This window comes from Populus trichocarpa, chromosome 19 (genome assembly GCF_000002775.5).
Source record: "Populus trichocarpa isolate Nisqually-1 chromosome 19, P.trichocarpa_v4.1, whole genome shotgun sequence".
Taxonomy (NCBI): domain Eukaryota; kingdom Viridiplantae; phylum Streptophyta; class Magnoliopsida; order Malpighiales; family Salicaceae; genus Populus; species Populus trichocarpa.
In genome coordinates this window covers 4,214,658-4,233,018 of record NC_037303.2, presented here as the reverse complement: position 1 = coordinate 4,233,018, position 18,361 = coordinate 4,214,658, and the positions used below count along the sequence as shown (strand labels likewise).

Below are 18,361 nucleotides of genomic sequence, written 5' to 3'. Positions count from 1 at the left end.
CGGCCCAACTTGTTATATATTGTATGCTTTGGGCCTTACCGCCCTCACGGTTTTGTTCCTGGTGACGCGAGCCCATTTCTGAGCCTGACACCCTAAAACACGTATGACAAGTCGGCAACCAGCACTCTTAATAAGGCCAGCTACCACTCCCTCACCCGCTGATATGGGATATTACAACTTTCACTAGACATTATTTGGGTAGAACAAAAGAACTACAAATGATAGACACGTTAGTTCTAATTTAATAAGTTCATGACCATGAAATAGACATTATTTGGGTACCAGTCTTTAACAATCCAAATGCAGAACATGCAAAGGGAAAAAACATAGGAGATCCAGATATTTCATATCACTACAAGATTTCACAGTTTTACCGACGGAAATATTCTGTCGGTGTGTGATTAGAAGTTCGTCGGTGATTTATTTACCGACGTCTTCACCGACGGATTAAGTCCGTCGGCTTTCCCTTCGTCGGTGATTCCCCATTCCGTCGCTATATCGGTCGGAAAAACAAAAAAATCATTTGCCGATGGTTTTACAGACGGAATTTGCACGCCAAAAAAAATTTTCCCGCTTGAAATATACCGATGATTTTTCATTCCGTCGGTAATATCGTGATTTACCGACGGCTACATACCGTCGGTACATTTGTCGGTGAGTGTTTGAAATACCAACCGAATATATCCGTCTATAAATTCGTCGATAAGTGTGGCACCTACTGTCAAATGCCGACGGATTCATTCCGTCGGTAAAACCCTTGGTAATAGTTTTTTCTAAATTTGTTTTTAAAAAATTATTTAGAATATATAATATAAAATTATATAAATTAATGGTAATAAAAACCAATAATGCAAATAAAATTTATATTAAACATCAAAAACAAAAAATCAAAGTTAAATAATATTCATTATAAACTGAATGTGTTTCAAAAAAAAAATTAAATGAAGTTTTAAAGGTAAATAATATTTATTACAAATTAATATAAAGGTGAAGCTGGAGGAGGAGGAGGAGATCCTGGAGGAGGAGGCTGGTGGTTATACGGCCAAAAAGGATTAGGCGCCCATGTTCCACTTTGTGTTGCCATGTTCATAACCATTTCGCGAAGCTATTCATAAGCCGCTTTTTGTTGTTCAGACTCCGCTCTTTGTTGTGCTTGAGACGCTTTGATTTGTTTATACTCCGCTCTTTGTTGTGCATGAGACGCTTTAAGTTGTGCGTACTTCCCTGATAGGTGGTCGTATTTTTCGGTGAGCTGAGCCGTGTGTTGCTGCAAGGCCACAAACTCCTTAGATTGAGAGCTCCCAATGGTTGAAACACTACGGGTTGACCGCAAGTTGTCGGCTGTAGTGTTGGAGAGCCCGTAAACCCGATTTTTATCGGGTCCACCTGACGATCCAACCTCCATCCACAAATCCGGATTGAATTCCGGATGGGTCAAAATATCATCCCCGTATCTCTCCCTCAACCGATTATTATAGGTCTCCTGAAAATAAAAAAAAAGTAATCATCATATTCAATTCAATAAACATAATAACTTATAAAATAAAATGGTTGAACAAACATACCACGAAATGTTGAGCACGGTTATCAACGAACTGTTGCGCCCCTTTTTGGCGGTCTTGACTCCGCACGTGCATCTCCACAAACAGCTCTATCGAGCTCGGCTCACGTCCAAGAGACGTAGCCTATAATGAAAAAAGATTTCTTAACAACAACTTAATTTAACGATATATTTCATTTACATTAATCTTACCATCCGTTTCGCATGTGCAGCAAACGGAACGGAGCCGCCAGTGTGCGTTGTCACCGAGCCATGAATTGGCCGATTCCGGTTAACAGCACCGGACTGTGAGCGTCGTGTGAACCGCTCAAACGTCACGTGCTCAAGATAGTGCGGCCATATATCTTTCGGGATGTATATCGGTTTGAAATCCCTCCAAACCGCAACATCATTCCAGCCTTGGAAACCCCTATCTCTCGCGGGTTTTTTTGCCCTTTTTTGTGCTTCATACCAAAAATCACGCAACCTACTTCACGCAACCAAAAATTACATTTCGAAACATAAATTTTTGTCTAAAAAAAATCTTGTATTGTTTTCGATGTTACCTAATTACTGCGTGATTTTCCCACACCCTCCTCACAACAGTGTTATGCTCACTGTCATAGCAGAATTTGTTCTGTGTATAAATAATTAATTTTAAATAAAAATAATAATTTATTTACAATTATATTAATAAGCTAAAAATTATAAATTAACACCAACCTCAAACCTGTCAAACCATGCATTGATTTGAGGCATCCATTGAGGATGCTTGGATATCTGACTCCATTGAAACAATGGAATCTCCATCGACGATTTAAACGCCGATGATATTACTCGGGCGGCTTCAATGTTTGTGAACCTGAAAATAAATGAAATAAATTCAATAGTGATTACTTCATAAATTATGTTGTAATTTTAAAAAAAAACTAAAACCTTAACAAACTTACATTGAAAGGTCGTCCTTCCACTATGCCTCGTACTTGCGGGTAAATTGATTCCGTTGCGAAGCACGCCGCCTCTGCGCTGTGAAGTAGCGCTGGAATAGGCAGCATCGGTTGACGGCGTAGGTGGTGTAGGTGCCTCTTCTTGAGAGGCACCTAAGGAAATATCATCCTCGCTGCTAGACGAACTAGTTGCGACCATACGTGAGCGACTAGCTCTGGTTTTCATTCTACTCATCTACACAATTTTATACAAATAATTATATAATTAAATTCAAATGTTAAAAAAAAATTCGACAGCACCTCCCCTATACTGGATACTATCTGCACATATTAACAATAGCCACAACCAATTGACCCAATCTATACTAATTATTCCAACATATTTAATTACTAATCCTAAGGTAAATTCAACATTAAGAATTACAATTCAACAAATTATTCAATAATTATCTCAATACAACAATAAAATATATTCAATAAAAAAAAACTCTAGACTAACAATTAAAATTAATGGAAAAAATTAAACATAAATCATGCAATAATAGAGTAAAATTAACAATTATTCCAAAATATTCAATTACTAATACTAAGGTAAATTCAACATTAACAATTACAATTCAAAATATTATTCAATAATTATGCCAATACAACAAAACAATAAATTCAAAAAAAACTCTAGACTAACAATCAAAATAAATGGAAAAAATTAAACACAAATCATGCAATAATAGAGTAAAATTAATAATTATTCCAACATATTCAATTACTAATTCTAAGGTAAATTCAACATTAACAATAAATATTCAACAAATTAACTAATAATAATTATGCCAATACAACAATAAAAAAAATTCAAAAAAAAACTATAGACTTTAGGAATGAAATATGATTACTTTAATAATGTGTTGAATTCAATACTTTATCTACATTACAAAAAATACACCAAAACAAAAAACATAACAAAAAAAAAATAGCAAAAAAAAAACCCTTAAAGTAAAATAAAATAGAAGAAACACATACATTTTAAACTGATGAAGATTCACAAGAAAACTTGCTAGAGATTGCAGGTGAAAGCTTTGAAGAATGGAGAGGAAAAGAATCGAAATTTAAGGTGAAAAATTGAGGAGAAGAAAAAATGAACTGAAAGGGCGGTCGCTGGAACTTATATGGCAGTTTTACCGACGGATATAAAATTAAGTATTATTTTAATTTATTCCGTCGGTGAAGTGTCAAAAATCCATCAGTAATTTTTGAATTTCGCACCAAAATTTTTAATGACCCTCCATATTTTTCGTGGTCCGTCGGTAATTCCGTCAGCAAGATGACGCGGTCAGAGATGCATTTAATGCACAACCCTTTGGAATTCGCACAGTCCGTCGGTAAAATTGGCCCGCCGACAACTTACTGACGGACTTATATCCGTCGGTATTGGCGTCAGTGATTGTGGCATTTCAAGTAATTATTTTCGAACTCTCTATGAAATATCGACGGACTTATTCCGTCGGTATGGATGTCGGTGATTGTGGCATTTCAAGTAATTATTTCAAGTAATAAATATTTCATGTTACAAAATATATCATCCATAATCTAAATTACATGGAAAAAAGGGTTTTACACAGAGCTTCATTTTGATTGTTAGTCAAAATTTTCTTCTTCTTCGTCATCAATTGAATTGTCATCACCTTCATCACAATCTTCAATATGGATATCATCTTCTTCATCGACATTTGCTTGTCCGCTAGAGCTCAAAACAACATTCAACTCCTCTACGTCAACATCAACAAGACTATCATCGAAAACATGAAAATTTGAATTTTCTTCCAATTCAATCGAAGGAGCAACTCGATATGGTTCAACCATCTCACTAACTTGAAAGACTTCATCTCGCACACTTGTGTCTTCGTTCTCATCCTGAACAACCTCGACACAACTCCGGGGTTTTGTTTTTAAAACGAACACCAATCCACTCTTGATCGATCCTTTCTAAATGAAGGGGTGTATGTGTAATAAACTTGTTGACATTGCTTTGCGAAAACAAAGACATCGTTTATGTTGCGGAGTCTAGCTTTTGAGTTGATTTCGACCAGACCATAGTGTAGATCAACTCTGATTCCTCTGTCAGTCGTGTCATACCAATAGCATTTGAATAAAAACACTCTATTCTGCTCGCTATGTTATTGCAGTTCAACGACCTCTTCTAATCTACCATAGTAGTCAACTTCTAACTCACTACTAGTGGATCCCTTAACACAAACACTGTTGTTGTATGTCTTTCTTCCTTGCCCATATTCTTCAGTATGGAAAACATATCCATTGACAAAATACCCGTTGTAGCACTTACATTTTCTTTCAGGCCCCAGGCTTAGTGAAGACAATGACTTAGGCGCACTCTTTTCCATTTGATAAACCTTGTATGTAATGTACATCAATAAACAGTAAATGAACGAGAATCTCGTAATGACATGCATACGTACAGTAATTTTGCAAGTTAGAATGAGTTTGTGATAGTGCTTACATGTGTTCTGAACCACGTGGCAAATTGTTCATCTTGTAATTGAAAGATCTGGGATTCGGTCAACTATGAGTTATTGGAGAGCAAATATTGTCGATGTTGCCTGCAAGTGATAATGAGTGTATGATATTACAATATATAATTAACAGTATATTACTCACAAAGTTTATTTAGTATTACACATATATAAACTTACTGAATAAAAGGTCTCAGCTCATCACAGTTAAATAGAACATAGTTGTGTGCTTGTTTGAACTCTATTTCTGACAAATATCTTCCTCTTACGGCATTTTTAGGTGTGGGTCGTCCAGTATTGGAGAATATTGACAAGTTCCCACTGGAAGGCACTTCATCGCCATCATCATGTCGTGGAACGCGATTGATTCTCGTTCTCAGATGAGGTTCGAAATAGTACGAGATAAATGTTGAGATCTCCTCAACAATATAGGCCTCACATATCGAAGCCTCAACATACGCCTTGTTCTTAACCTTTTTCTTGAGATTAAACAAGTACCTGCATTGAATTAATCAACTATTTTCAATTAAGAAAAACATAGAAAATACTTTTATATATGAATTACATTGCAACTGTAATATCTAACCGTTCGAATGGGTACATCCATCTATATTGGACCGGTCCTCCAACTTTTGCCTCAAACGGTAGATGTATAGGGAGATGCTCCATTGAGTCAAATAATGATGGAGGGAATATCATCTCAAGTTTGCATAGTGTCTCGACGATATTCGTTTGAAGCCTCTCAATGTGATCAACATTCAACTTGCTGGAGCATATATCTCTGAAGAAATGACTGATCTCCGTGAGTGCATCCCATATTCCATTTGGCAACAAATCACGAAAAGCTAATGGGATGAGTGTTTGCATAAACACGTGGCAGTCATGACTCTTCATTCCATACAATCTGCAGTCCTCTATATTAACCAGCCTTGATATGTTCGATGCATGTCCATCCAGAAAACGCAGACTCTTAAGCCATTTGTAGACTAGCAGTTATGCGTTTTTCTCTAACACGAAGCTTGCTTTTGGTTTTGCGACCCATGACTCATCATAAACCAACTCCATATTTTTACGGTTACAGTATAAAGCTATATCCAATCTAGCCTTGATGTTGTCCTTTGTCTTCCCCTTCACATCCATGACGGTGTTGAAAATGTTCTCAAACATGTTCTTTTCGATGTGCATGATGTCAAGGTTATGGCGGAGCAAATTGGTCTTCCAATAAGGAAGCTCCCAAAAGATACTTCGTTTTACCCAATTATGGGTCAAACAAAAACCAGGAAACTTTTGCTTACCTGATTGAAGGTCAGACACAATGTCACCGTACTCTGATACAACATCATGCAATTCTTCATCAGAAAGACGCGGGGATGCAACATCTTTTTCAACTCTGCCAACAAAGAAATCTTTTCTGTTCTTTCTCTACATGTGATTAAGAGGCAAGAAGCGACGGTGACAGTAAAAAAAAGAAGCTTTACCTCTTTTTGCTAGCGTGAATGCCTTGTTGTTTTCCATGCAGTATGGACATGCGAGTTTTCCATGCGTGCTCCAACCAGAAAGCATTCCATAAGCTGGAAAATCATTGATAGTCCACATCAAAGCCGCCCTCATAAGGAAATTTTGTTTCCTCGATATATCATAAGTCAGAGCTCCGGAGGACTACAACTGCGTCAACTCATCAATCAACGGTCGAAGACAAACATCTATATTCCGCCCCGGGCTGCTTGGACCGGGTATGATAGTAGATAAAAACATGAACTCCGGCCTCATACACATTCCCGATGGCAAATTATAAACTGTGAGTATGACCAGCCAACAAGAATAAGGAGCAGCAAATGACCCAAATGGGTTGAATCCGTCTGTACACAACCCAAGATGCACATTCCTTGATTCAGCTGAAAAGTGAGGATGCACACTGTTAAAAAGTTTCCACGCTTCGCCTTCAGAAAGATGCACCATCACTCCATCAATCGCATCATGTGCTTGGTGCCATGTCATGTGCTCAGCAGTCCTTGGTGACATGAATAACCTCTGCAGTCTAGGTGTGATCGAGAAGTATCTAAGTTTTTTATATGCCACCAGAGTCTTTCCCCTGTCAGTTCTAGGTTTGTAACGGGAATTCCCGCATGTCATGCACTCGGTCATCTCAGCATTTTCAAGGTAGTATAACATGCAGAAGTTAGGGCACATGTCAATTTTCTGGTATCCTAAATCGAGGGGTTTCATCATGGACTTCACAGCATAGAAGTTCTCTTTCAGCCTATTCCCTTCAGGTAAAATGCTTCTCGCCCATTCAATAATCTTGTCATACCCGGCCTCACTCAACCCGTGATCTGACTTGATGGTGAACACCTGTGTTACGGCCGATAATTTACTGTGGTTCGTGCAGCCATCCCATAATGGTTCGTCAGAATCTTTCAACAAATCAAAAAACCTAGTTGCATCTGCATTAGGTTCTTCTTCTACGATTGGACATTGACTGACATTACCTTGATTCATTCTCATTGCATCCATAACCATATTTCTGAAAGGATTAGTGTTGTCATTTGGCGCTTCATGCACGTTGCTAGCACTAGAAGTAGACCCAACCACCGTTTCTCTCATTCTCCTCTTACTAACAAATATTTCTCTATGTGCATACCAACACTGATAATTCTCCATAAACCCTTTGTGTAGAAGATGCATCATTACAACATTTGGATGCAGATATTTTTTATTTTGACACTTCCTGCATGGACACCTAATACCGCCTCCAGTAAAATTTCTGGGAATAGATGTTGCGAAATTAATAAAACTCTGAACCCCGTTACAATAATCAATCCTTCGCAATCCTTGGGGGGAATCTCGATACATCCATGAACGATCATCCATGACTTATATCGAACCTCTATAAAATTATGATGACATCATGTATTAATTAACTAAGTTAGGTAAATAAACTTGCAAAAATATTGGTTTACCTCAAGATTATCCAACAAACCAATCACAACTTCTCATAAATATTAAATATTCATTATCATTTATCAACGTCCATACAAATTAATATATATAAATTTACAGAAATTACCACTCCGCAATACCATTAATAAAACTTTAAACGAACCCATTAAGCAAGCTAGTAATTATTTCAAAACAGCACATGTAATTCGGTAGTTCCATAAAGTTTTAACAATTTACAAACAAGTACAATCTTACAAAATCTAAAACAAACCATAACAGGTATAGAATTATACATTCATATACTACAAGTTTGTTTGAGAAATAACAATAAAACATGTACATCTACTAACAAAATACATATACTAAAAAAACAATAAAATTGACATTTAATTAAATGTTAGAATTTAAAAAGATAGAATTACTTACAAAAATTGATAAAATCCATCGGTAAATCAGAACACGGATGCTGTGACCACAAAACTTCAAGAAATATAACTTGTTGTGCTGAGATGAGGGAGATTTTTGTTTGGGGGGGAGGGGGGCTGGTTGTTTGCAGATGGGGAGAGTTGGGATTAGGAAGAAGAAGGAGAAATAGGGGAGGAGATGGTCGGCAGAGAGGACATATATTAACTTTTTTCCGACGGTTTCACCGACGGCTTTTCCGTCGGTGATGCCATTGGTGATTCTGACGGAAAAATCGACATGTCACCGTATGGATCTGGCATTTTGAATCCCTCGGTGATTTTGTCGGCATTTTAAATGGTGAACCGGTCATGTCACTGTACGGGCTGTCGTTTTGAATCCGTCGGGAAAAGTAACCCCGCCAAAACCTCCACTTCAGCGACCCGCCTTTTTTTTTAATTCGGAAACTTTTCCGTCCATAATTCAGTCGGTAACTACCGACGGAAAGTGTCCGTCCGTAGTTACCGACTGAATTACGGACGGAAAAGTTTTCGTCGGTAATTTCGACCTCAAATTACTGACAGAAATATTTCGTCGGTAAATCCGTTGCTATTTAGCGAATTTCTGGTAGTGTTATAAACCAGAAAAAATTGTCTGTACAAAAACATTGCAAACTTACCGTAATATATGAAGTTTTTTCCGGTTTGACTCGGTTTTTTTCGGTTAAGGTTCGGTTCGATTTTTTCAGTTTCAGGCTTTTAAAACCAAAACCGAACCGAAGCGGTTAGTTTTTTAAAAATTCTAATCGGTTTAATTAGTTTTTTTCACGGTTCGGTTTTTTTGGTTATTTTTTTTCCAGTTTTCTCGGTTTAATCGGTTTTTTGGTTTTTTGCTCACCCCTAGTATCACCTACCAACAAGAATATGGCATACAAAATAACCCAAATAGATTGAATCTGTCTGTACATAACCCAACACGTATGTTCCATGGTTTCATTGAAAACTTAAGATGTAGTCTATTAAATTGTTTCTAGGCTTCACCATTGGAAATGTACACCATGACTTCATCCACCACATTATATGAATGATGTCACTTGAGATTTATTTTTTCTTTCCTTTTTTTTTTTCATTTTCTCTTCCTTTCTCATGCCGCATTAGCTTCTAAAGTAAAGGTCACTTGAGATTCTAAAATATGATAGTTTGTATGCTAAAATCTCTTTTGATTAAAGTTTAATTATAAAAACCAAGCATCCAAATTAAAAAAAGAAAAAGAAAAAAAGAAGCAAAGCAAAGCAAAAAAGAAAGAAAAAGAGATGTAAAGAAGCCTAGAATTCACAGGCAGGAGAGAATTCGGACTTGCAAACAGCGCCTCGTGATGGGATAGGATCCAGACAAGATGGGGCTCTCCCCCTTTCCATGCTGAAGAGGAAGAAAAGAGAGTTAAAATTGGAATGATCATGTTAGAAACCGTTCGCAGCATAAGAACTTGTCCCATATCAGGCTGAAGCTGTCCTCGAGCATTTTGGAGATTGAATCACTTTCAGCTCCCGGTTCCTTCATAATTCAACAAAAGCAGCTTTAAATACAAGAAAAAAGTTTTAGAAGATATTAAAAGCACAGCTTAACACAGGCATGAATCTGGAAATTTATAATTTATAATAAAGAGCAACTAACTGACGAGGCGTTTAACAAATCTGTCAGCTCTGGATGCTCTCATTAGGGTCTTAGAAAGCTCACAAATTAGAAGTTTTATAGAGCCAAAGCAACATAAGGAGGCATAGGGAAAAGTCAACCAATAAAGGAACTTGCCTGTATTTCTGAAACAATTCTTTTCAACTTCAGATAAATCTCTCTAAGAGTTTCCCCAGTTCCAGTCTTAAAATTGTATCCATCGGCATCTCTTGCTTTCAGCCTAAATGATGAACTTTTATAGGCTTTGGTTACTGTGTGCCAAACCCCAATGACACTGTATCTACCACAAGAAGATGCCTCCTCCCCCAGAGGCCATCTTAATCCACCCTTCATATCTGAATCTAGAACTGCAGAATTGATCAGATCTCTAAGGCTATTCATCTCCTCATCCTGCATCGATTGATACAATCAGTCACTCCACAGCGTCACTATCAGGATTTAAATTCCAATTATATCTCTAACAGAATATATGTCTACCACAATGAAGTTTCTTGGCTTTGATCTTTTAAGCATTATACATGATTATCAGAAGAATAATCTGGCTTAGTTACCAAGTAGCAAAATCCCAAATCATTGGCTTCTGCTTAATAAACTAAAATTTTCATGCTGGAAATAAATTACTCACTAGCAGCTTTGCGCTGTCTAGACTCTAGATGAAAATCTCTAATGCAAATTTAGGGAAATCATTGTTCCAACTATGAAAATCATTAATTTTTCAAGCATGAAAGACCAATATCCAGGAATATGGTTTTAACATTCTAAATTTCGTTCTAGTCTTGTTAACCTATCTCGCTAGTGCAAGCCTACTCAATGCTTGTTTTACATATCTTCTCTTCTAGGTGTGATCAAACTAATTTCTAGGATAAAGATTACTTGCTATTTTCCATCACGACGTTCTTTGAAATGGAGAAAGCACTGGCTAGACACAATTAAGATTGTAATTGGAGGAAAATACAAAGGGAGGAAGCTTGCTCAAGTTTTCTCACTAACAAGTTTCCGCTGGGTTTGGGCAGAGCCCAAGACACTTCATGCTTCAATGAGTGTCTAACGATCATGCAGTGTGATTGTAGCTAAATTTCTGATGTTAACTTACAGTTAGAGCTGTTACGATCCTGCTGGTGCAAAGCATTAGCCTGAGGTCCAGATTCTTATCAAGACATGATACATCTATGACCAGCTGGCGCACTTTGTTTAGCTTAACCTACAAGAAATCTTTGTACTTTAATACTCCATGAACAAGCAAAGGTATAAAACTGGAAACCATCTTAAATTGATAAGTGAATATCAGAAGGTGTCCATGAGATTACACGATGTAACATTGATAATATGACAAATTAACATGAGAGGACAAGACTATAAGTGGTACAAAACCTGCCTTGTAGAGGTGAAGTTTTTTATCTTCCAGCACAATACATTTGCATAAAACAGTTGCATCTGGCCGTGTATTATCAGACAACTGCTTGAAGGAAGAAAAGTTAATGACAAATTGAATTAAAAACATAAGAAAAACACTACCAAGAGTCGGAATGCAGCAAAAGGGATACCTTTACAGTGTAAACCTCTTTCTCCTCTTCAAAATCAACTCCAATCGCTGGGACCACTCCATCTATAATATTTTCCATATAAGAAGAAGGAATATTTGTGTAAAATGATTTGTCGAGTTGTCTTAGAATGGCTTCTTCAACCTGAATTTTATCGACACTTTCTAGTCCCATTGAATATTTCCTGCATCACACAATTTGTATCGATTTGTCGAGTTGTATTAGAAACTGAAATATAAAACATGCTTCTTATGCACTGATGGAGGATATGAATTTCATTTAACATAGGCAGTTATTGCTTCTAATATATGCATATCAACAATATCTACGTTACACTGATAGAGCACCAGCAGAATTTGTTTGGCAGCGATCAAAGCAATCACTAGAGCAAAACAAGTCATATGATACACTCAGGTGTCGAAACAAACCAAATCAAAATATTAACTCCACACGAGGTCCTATATGGAGGAACAAACACTTATATGCGTACGTTCTTCCCTTAGTTCATTGAGTATGTCATGGAGAATAAACAGAGACAATTCCAGGCAACTTCACAACATAAGCAATTTTCAGTTGCATAACAGATTGATTCCTGTGTCCTTCCATCTAAAAAGGCATCATAAGTTGGAAAAAGATGATGTTCCAATTAACATTAACTCAATTTGCAATATCTATAGAGAGAAGTTGGATTGCACACCCACGAAAAGCGAATTTTCCAAATCGAGCAACTAATTCTGGCTTTATTTTTTCAGAACCCTGATCATCCATTTCATTCCTCAAAATTTCGAAAGAAGAGAGTAGTTCTTGCTGTACGTTTTCCGCTATAATCTCCCATGGACTTCTGGAGCAATTCCTTTCCAGTGTGCGATCCTCTTCATTGCATGAAATTTAATACAAAATTTATAATAAGAACATTTAACTCAAACACCATTCAAGGGATCGAAGAAGCAACTAACAGAAAAGGGTGGAACATCAACCTTCAGTTACAATGCTATTCACCAAGACCAGAGACTTTTCTCCAGTTTTACGCTCAACATATTCAAAGGAAATCGGCTCGAGATGGATGTAAGGAGGAAACTGGCCATCTTCGTCCAAGCCAACAGCAAACCATTTAAATATGGGATTGTCCGCATAAACAATCTTTCCACTCTTATTTTTACGAGAAGTGGATGCTCCCAAATTCATATTTCTTTGAAAATGAGGGTGCAGTGTCTCTGGAATCGGGGATGCCGTTCTCACATCCTTGGAATGCCGCTTGTGTGGAGGAATGTAAGCCATCAAATTTACAGGAAACGTATGTAGCCTGGCTGCCCAAAAAGAACACATTATTGAAACAAGTAGGCAGAAAGAAACTTACCGGAAAAGAAAAGAAATTCTGCTATTTCAAGAACCCAGAAGAAAGAAGGAAAGAAGGAAAAATCCAGTCACAGATGATCACAACATGAATTACAAATAAAAAAGAAACAACCCAGATAAACTAATGTTGCAATAAATTGATTAAGTCGATCATCTTAGTAATAATGATTTATTTAAGCTAAGAACTAAGACCCAAAAATGAAGAAACTGAGTATGATTATAGCAGTAGAGGGACGATCATACCTGAGAGTTAAAAACTGTTGTTGATCGTGCAACAGTAGCTCTGTTCTGGAGGTATTATATTGTTGCAACATAAATGCGAGAACGTATATATAGAAAGAATAAAGCGGGAAAAGAACTGGAGGAAAATATTTATATAAAATAAATAAAGATTGAATTTTAACAATGAATATTTTAAAAAATAAATTGAGCATTATTATTATGAATCCTTTATTGAGCATTACCACTACTAGTAAATGAAGAACCAGAATGAATATATGTATAACCCATAGATTTCTATCTTATTGTGATAATTTTCTTTAAAAAATCATTGTTTTTAGACAATTAAAAAAGTAAAATATCATCCAAAATACTTTTTTGTACAATGCTTTGGCAATAGGAAGGGCATCTCCATTATTGGCCTTCACAGGATAAATTGGAGATCGAATGAATGCATAAACAAAGAAAGAGGGAAAGGGACCACACACAATCAATTAAACTACTTCACTACGAAGGCTTTGATTTGAACACTTCAGAAAACGAGATAAAGAGTGTAAGGGACACACACAAACACTCAATTAAGGTGAAATTTTTTATTTTTTTTATTTTAAATTAATTTTTCTTAATATATTTAGATCATTTTAATATATTGATATCAAAAATAATTTTTTTAAAATAAAAAAAATTAATACATTTCTAAATAAAAAATATTTTAAAAAACAATCACTACTGCAATCTCGAACATCCATCTTATTTTTCTTAATATATATATATATATATATATATATATATATATATATATATATATATATATATAAAGAACGAATAAAAAAGGAAGGGGACACGCACAGTCAATTATGGTAGTACTTAACTAGGAGGGTTTGATTTACTTGGTTGGGAGGGTTTTCTTCAGTGGGAAATCTTGAATAGAACTAGTAGACCTTGTAACAAAAACTAAAATATCAAGGCTAGCTCTCTTGTTAATTACTTGAAAAAATATTGAGTTTGGAAATTATATTTTAATATTTAGTTTATGTGACGGAGATTGAGTTATAAAATATTATATGATATCAGGATACTAAAAAATAACTTACTCTTTCAATTTTATTTTTTTTTGTATTTTAATAGAATTTCTCGATTTATTTGAGAATGAAATATAGTATTTCATCCGTACTAAAAGTAGGGAAAATACATGAAATATAGCAATTGATCGATCTTTTATCAAATTGGACGACCAACAAATTCTCTAATCTTCTCAATCTTAGGATGCCTTTAAGAAATTTATCACACCACCACGACATACTGCAGTGAGCACTGCATTTGGAAATTGTTTTTGAAAAATTTTAAAATTTTTTATTTTTATTATATTTTAAATTAATATATTTTTTATGTTTTCATATTATTTTGATGTACTAATGTTAAAAATATTTTTTAAAAAATATTTTTTTAATGTGTTTTAGAATAAAAAACATTTTAAAAAACAACCGCTACCATACTCCCAAACATCCTTAGAAGTTTAAGCAACCATATTCATCTATAAGAGTTTTATCACCCAATTTTTATGCCCATACAAATATTTTAAAAAAACAAAAAATTAAATTTGAAGAAAAAATTAACAAAAACAAATAAAAGAAAACTAGCAATCTTGGACGGGACTGCGTTCCATCTATGCTGATTGTGCAACCTATGTTCGACAAAAGAAAAAGAAAAAAGATAACCTAAAGTGACCATGCCGACACCTTATTTAATTATATGCACCATGCACACACTTTAAAGCTTAACGAAGATACTAAAGGAGATTGGAATTTCACCATGTTGCTCATGCTCACCACATTGTTCAATGAACTTTATATTTCTTTCAATTTGTACTCAAAAGTCAGGATGTAGTTGTCCTATATTTTTTTAATTCTTTTTAGATTGCATGTTATCACGTGTCTAAGATCCCAAGGGGCGTGACATGATAGGAAAAGACTTGAGATCTGCACAGCAGGTCTCGATTTCGAATCAGGGCGTGCACCTCTTGTAAGAGCCTGGAATAGCCGACGTTTTACTCGCTCACTTGAGCTGATAAAGTGCCCTTTCCGGGAGATAAGGTTTCCTCGAATCCAAAAAAAACGTGTCTAAGGTGTCAGAGATTGTTCCGGAATTAAATAATAGGTTAATTTGTTATAATTAAATTTTTAATTATTGTAAAAATAAAATTAAAAGTACTAGGATTAAAATTGATATTGACAAAAATTAACAACCTTTTTCCCATATATACAACTCAGGTGCGCATAAAACTATACTTTTTAGACGTTATAAAAAATTTAAAAATATCATGTTATTTGTTGATTATATCAAATTTGATCTTCAATCTTTTAATTGCTATACATTTTTTTTAATTCTTTTTCGAATTTGTTTTTCAATTTCATCCCTTAGAATTTGATTTAATTTGACTTTTATATCAACTTTGATTCTCATTCTTTTTATTGTTATTTATTTTTTCTCTTATTCTTTTTTTTAAATGTTTTTATATATTAAATTTGGTCCTCATTTTTTTTATCGCTATTTATTTTGTTTGAAATAATTTATGAAATTGGATTTTTTTTTAATGTTATCCTCTTTCAATTTTTTCATCTGTCAGATTTGGTCCCTATTATTTTAATTGTTATTTTTAAAAAAAATAATTTATGAAATTTAAAAATTTTTGTTGATAATTTAATCTTTGTTCAACTTTAGAAATTAACTTTTCATGAAAATTATTTTTTAGCAAACAAACTAAAAGTCAAGTTTTGACTAAATTTAAAGAAATCGTATTTAGTCACTGTTGAGAGGTCAAATATTTATTGGTGAGTTACGAAGGATATAGCATATCTATACAACATAAATCAGAAAAGGAGAGAACCCTCGAAAAGAACAAATGTGTGATTAGATGCATATCTACATAACATATTTGAATTAGCAACAAATAATTTCAAGCAAACCAAAAAATGACAATCAAATTTGATAGAAAAAAAAAAACTTGAAAAAAATGAAATTGTAAAAAATATTATCTTAAATAAAACTAATAGTAATTAAAAGAATAAAGACCGAATCTAACATATATAAAAAATGAAGGGGGTAAAATTGAAAAAAAACCAATTTTATAAATTATTCTAAATTAAACAAATAATAATAAAAATAACATGAACTAAATCTAAAGAAAAAATAAATTGAAAGTCTGCTTTGAAAATTTGAAAGTCAAGTGTAAAACTTAAGGAGGAGAGAGAAAAAAAAACAAAAAAGGTTGTCGACACCAAACCAAAAGCTTGTTGGCTACATGAGCCACCCAGACATGGTGGGGATATCATGTCGATTTAAATGTCGTCATGGAAGATAGTGTTTGGACACTTAACAATGTCTCATGCACCGTCTAAAGAGTACGAGCATCACCTACTCACTCATTTGCCAATCATTTTTTTTTAAATAATATTTTATATTTATTAAAATAATAAATAGTCTCTCAATCAACTTGAAAATAAACAAAAAGCTAGCTTGAAAAGACAAAAAAAGCCTTTGAAAGTGAGTTTTGTAGCCAATGCTTATAAAAGTAATTTTGTTATTTTACTGTATTAAAATAAATTAAATAAATGAAAAGCTCCTAGAAGCTAATTTAATTTGTTTTTTGGTTTAAAAGGTAATTCAATTATTTTACTATACTAAAAAATTAAAAATAAAAACTTATTTTTTTTAATCAATTTGATAATGACCAATGAACCTAGTAAAAATTAATTCGACAATTTTATAAAATAAAGATAAAATGATTATTTTACTGTTCCACTCTATAATATATTATGTCTTGGGATAATGAAATAACAATGCCTTTTATTTTATTTTTTAATGCCATCATTCCCAACATTTTGAAAGTTTTTAAATAGTTGATTGTGAGAGTATTAAAATTCAGGATGACAATAGATATGGCTGAATTGAATTTGTGTTATATTTATATATTATTTATCAAATAAAAAATTTACATATTTATATTTTAAACATTAGATTAAGTATCTATTCGAGGATTCCTAGCCTGAATACTATTTATTATTTAATAAAAAATAAAAAAAATTATATATATTGTAAAATTATAAATAATTTATGTATTTGATACAACTCAGCTCACCGAATGAGACTTCCACCTAAACAACTTAGCTCACCGAAGCAGTGTTAGATACTGTGATATATTATATTTTTAAAAGTGATTTTTAATTGGAAATATATTAAAATAATAAATTTTTAATTTTTAATATCAACATATAAAATATATATATATATATATATATATATATATATATATATATATATATATAAAGCAAATAAAAAATACTTTAAATACTTTGCCACTTGTTCCTTAGTGTCATGATTAGTGTAAGATGGTTTTGGTTCAATTCTATCCTAGTATTTAAAAAGTAACATAAAATTGAAAAGAGAGAGGCGTCTTGGAGTTAGAGGTCAGTACATAGTGGGGCATCAAGCCCATAGATAATTATTCCAGCAAATTGCTCAGGCAAGCAAAAAAAAAAAAAAATCGTGGAGTGCTACAAACCACTTGAGCAGCTGTCTGGAAGATATTTTAAAAAATAATTTTTATTTAAAAATATATATATTTTTTTACTTTTTATATTATCACTTAAAAATTATTAAAGCACTAAAAAGATATTAATTCAAAATTATCAAGCGACATATTATTTTTAAAAAAATATTGAGACAATGATATACTAGACCGACCCGGATCAGTAATGATTAACCTATGAAACCTACAATATAAGGTGTGAGATTGTGATAAAGCCATGAAACCCATATAAAAAGATTAAAAAAACTCAATTATAATGAACCAAATATCGAAGGCCGAAGATGAAAAAAATTAATTTAAAAAAAATAATAATAATAACTCGAGTAAACCTATATCAGTGGCCGACGCAATGTCACGAGCCAATACAAATTTTAAAGGATGAGTAAGAAGAATAAAGATTAGGCGATGCTTGGATTTCTATAGAAGTAAAAGAAATTCAAGACTTGTGTCTTTGAGCCAACCGGGTTTAGTAAGTTCGGTTAATTTAATAATATGAAAAACCATGCAAATCTAGGTGAATAACCTAAACCCGAGTTAATCTTTCAAAATCATAACTCGTGAAATCTCAGATCCAAACTCAATCAAGAAGTTCAATTCTCAATCAATTTA

The 18,361-nt window shown here is 33.8% G+C and overlaps 2 protein-coding genes across 8 annotated transcripts in view; both read right to left on the bottom strand.

Annotated features, from left to right (window-relative positions):
• The window catches only part of LOC7469854 (uncharacterized), a 33,604-nt gene extending 19,993 nt beyond the window's left edge, over positions 1 to 13,611 (bottom strand). Inside the window, exons 1-8 of one of the 7 annotated variants that reach the window (XM_052449431.1) lie at positions 13,189 to 13,575; positions 12,567 to 12,892; positions 12,287 to 12,461; positions 11,593 to 11,773; positions 11,424 to 11,504; positions 11,142 to 11,249; positions 10,166 to 10,438; positions 9,895 to 9,910 (exon numbers count right to left, since the gene is read on the bottom strand). In XM_052449431.1, coding sequence (XP_052305391.1) covers positions 9,895 to 9,910; positions 10,166 to 10,438; positions 11,142 to 11,249; positions 11,424 to 11,504; positions 11,593 to 11,773; positions 12,287 to 12,461; positions 12,567 to 12,892; positions 13,189 to 13,406 — 1,378 coding nt within the window. In that variant the 5' untranslated portion in view covers positions 13,407 to 13,575. Of the gene's footprint in view, positions 1 to 9,555; positions 9,911 to 10,165; positions 10,439 to 11,141; positions 11,250 to 11,423; positions 11,505 to 11,592; positions 11,774 to 12,286; positions 12,462 to 12,566; positions 12,893 to 13,188 lie in introns of those variants that run through there. The other 6 variants (XM_006371080.3, XM_052449433.1, XM_052449430.1 and 3 more) reach the window with 6 other exon arrangements.
• The window catches only part of LOC7469853 (uncharacterized), a 51,941-nt gene that overhangs the window by 20,101 nt on the left and 13,479 nt on the right, over positions 1 to 18,361 (bottom strand). The gene's annotated exons all lie outside the window — the stretch shown is intronic.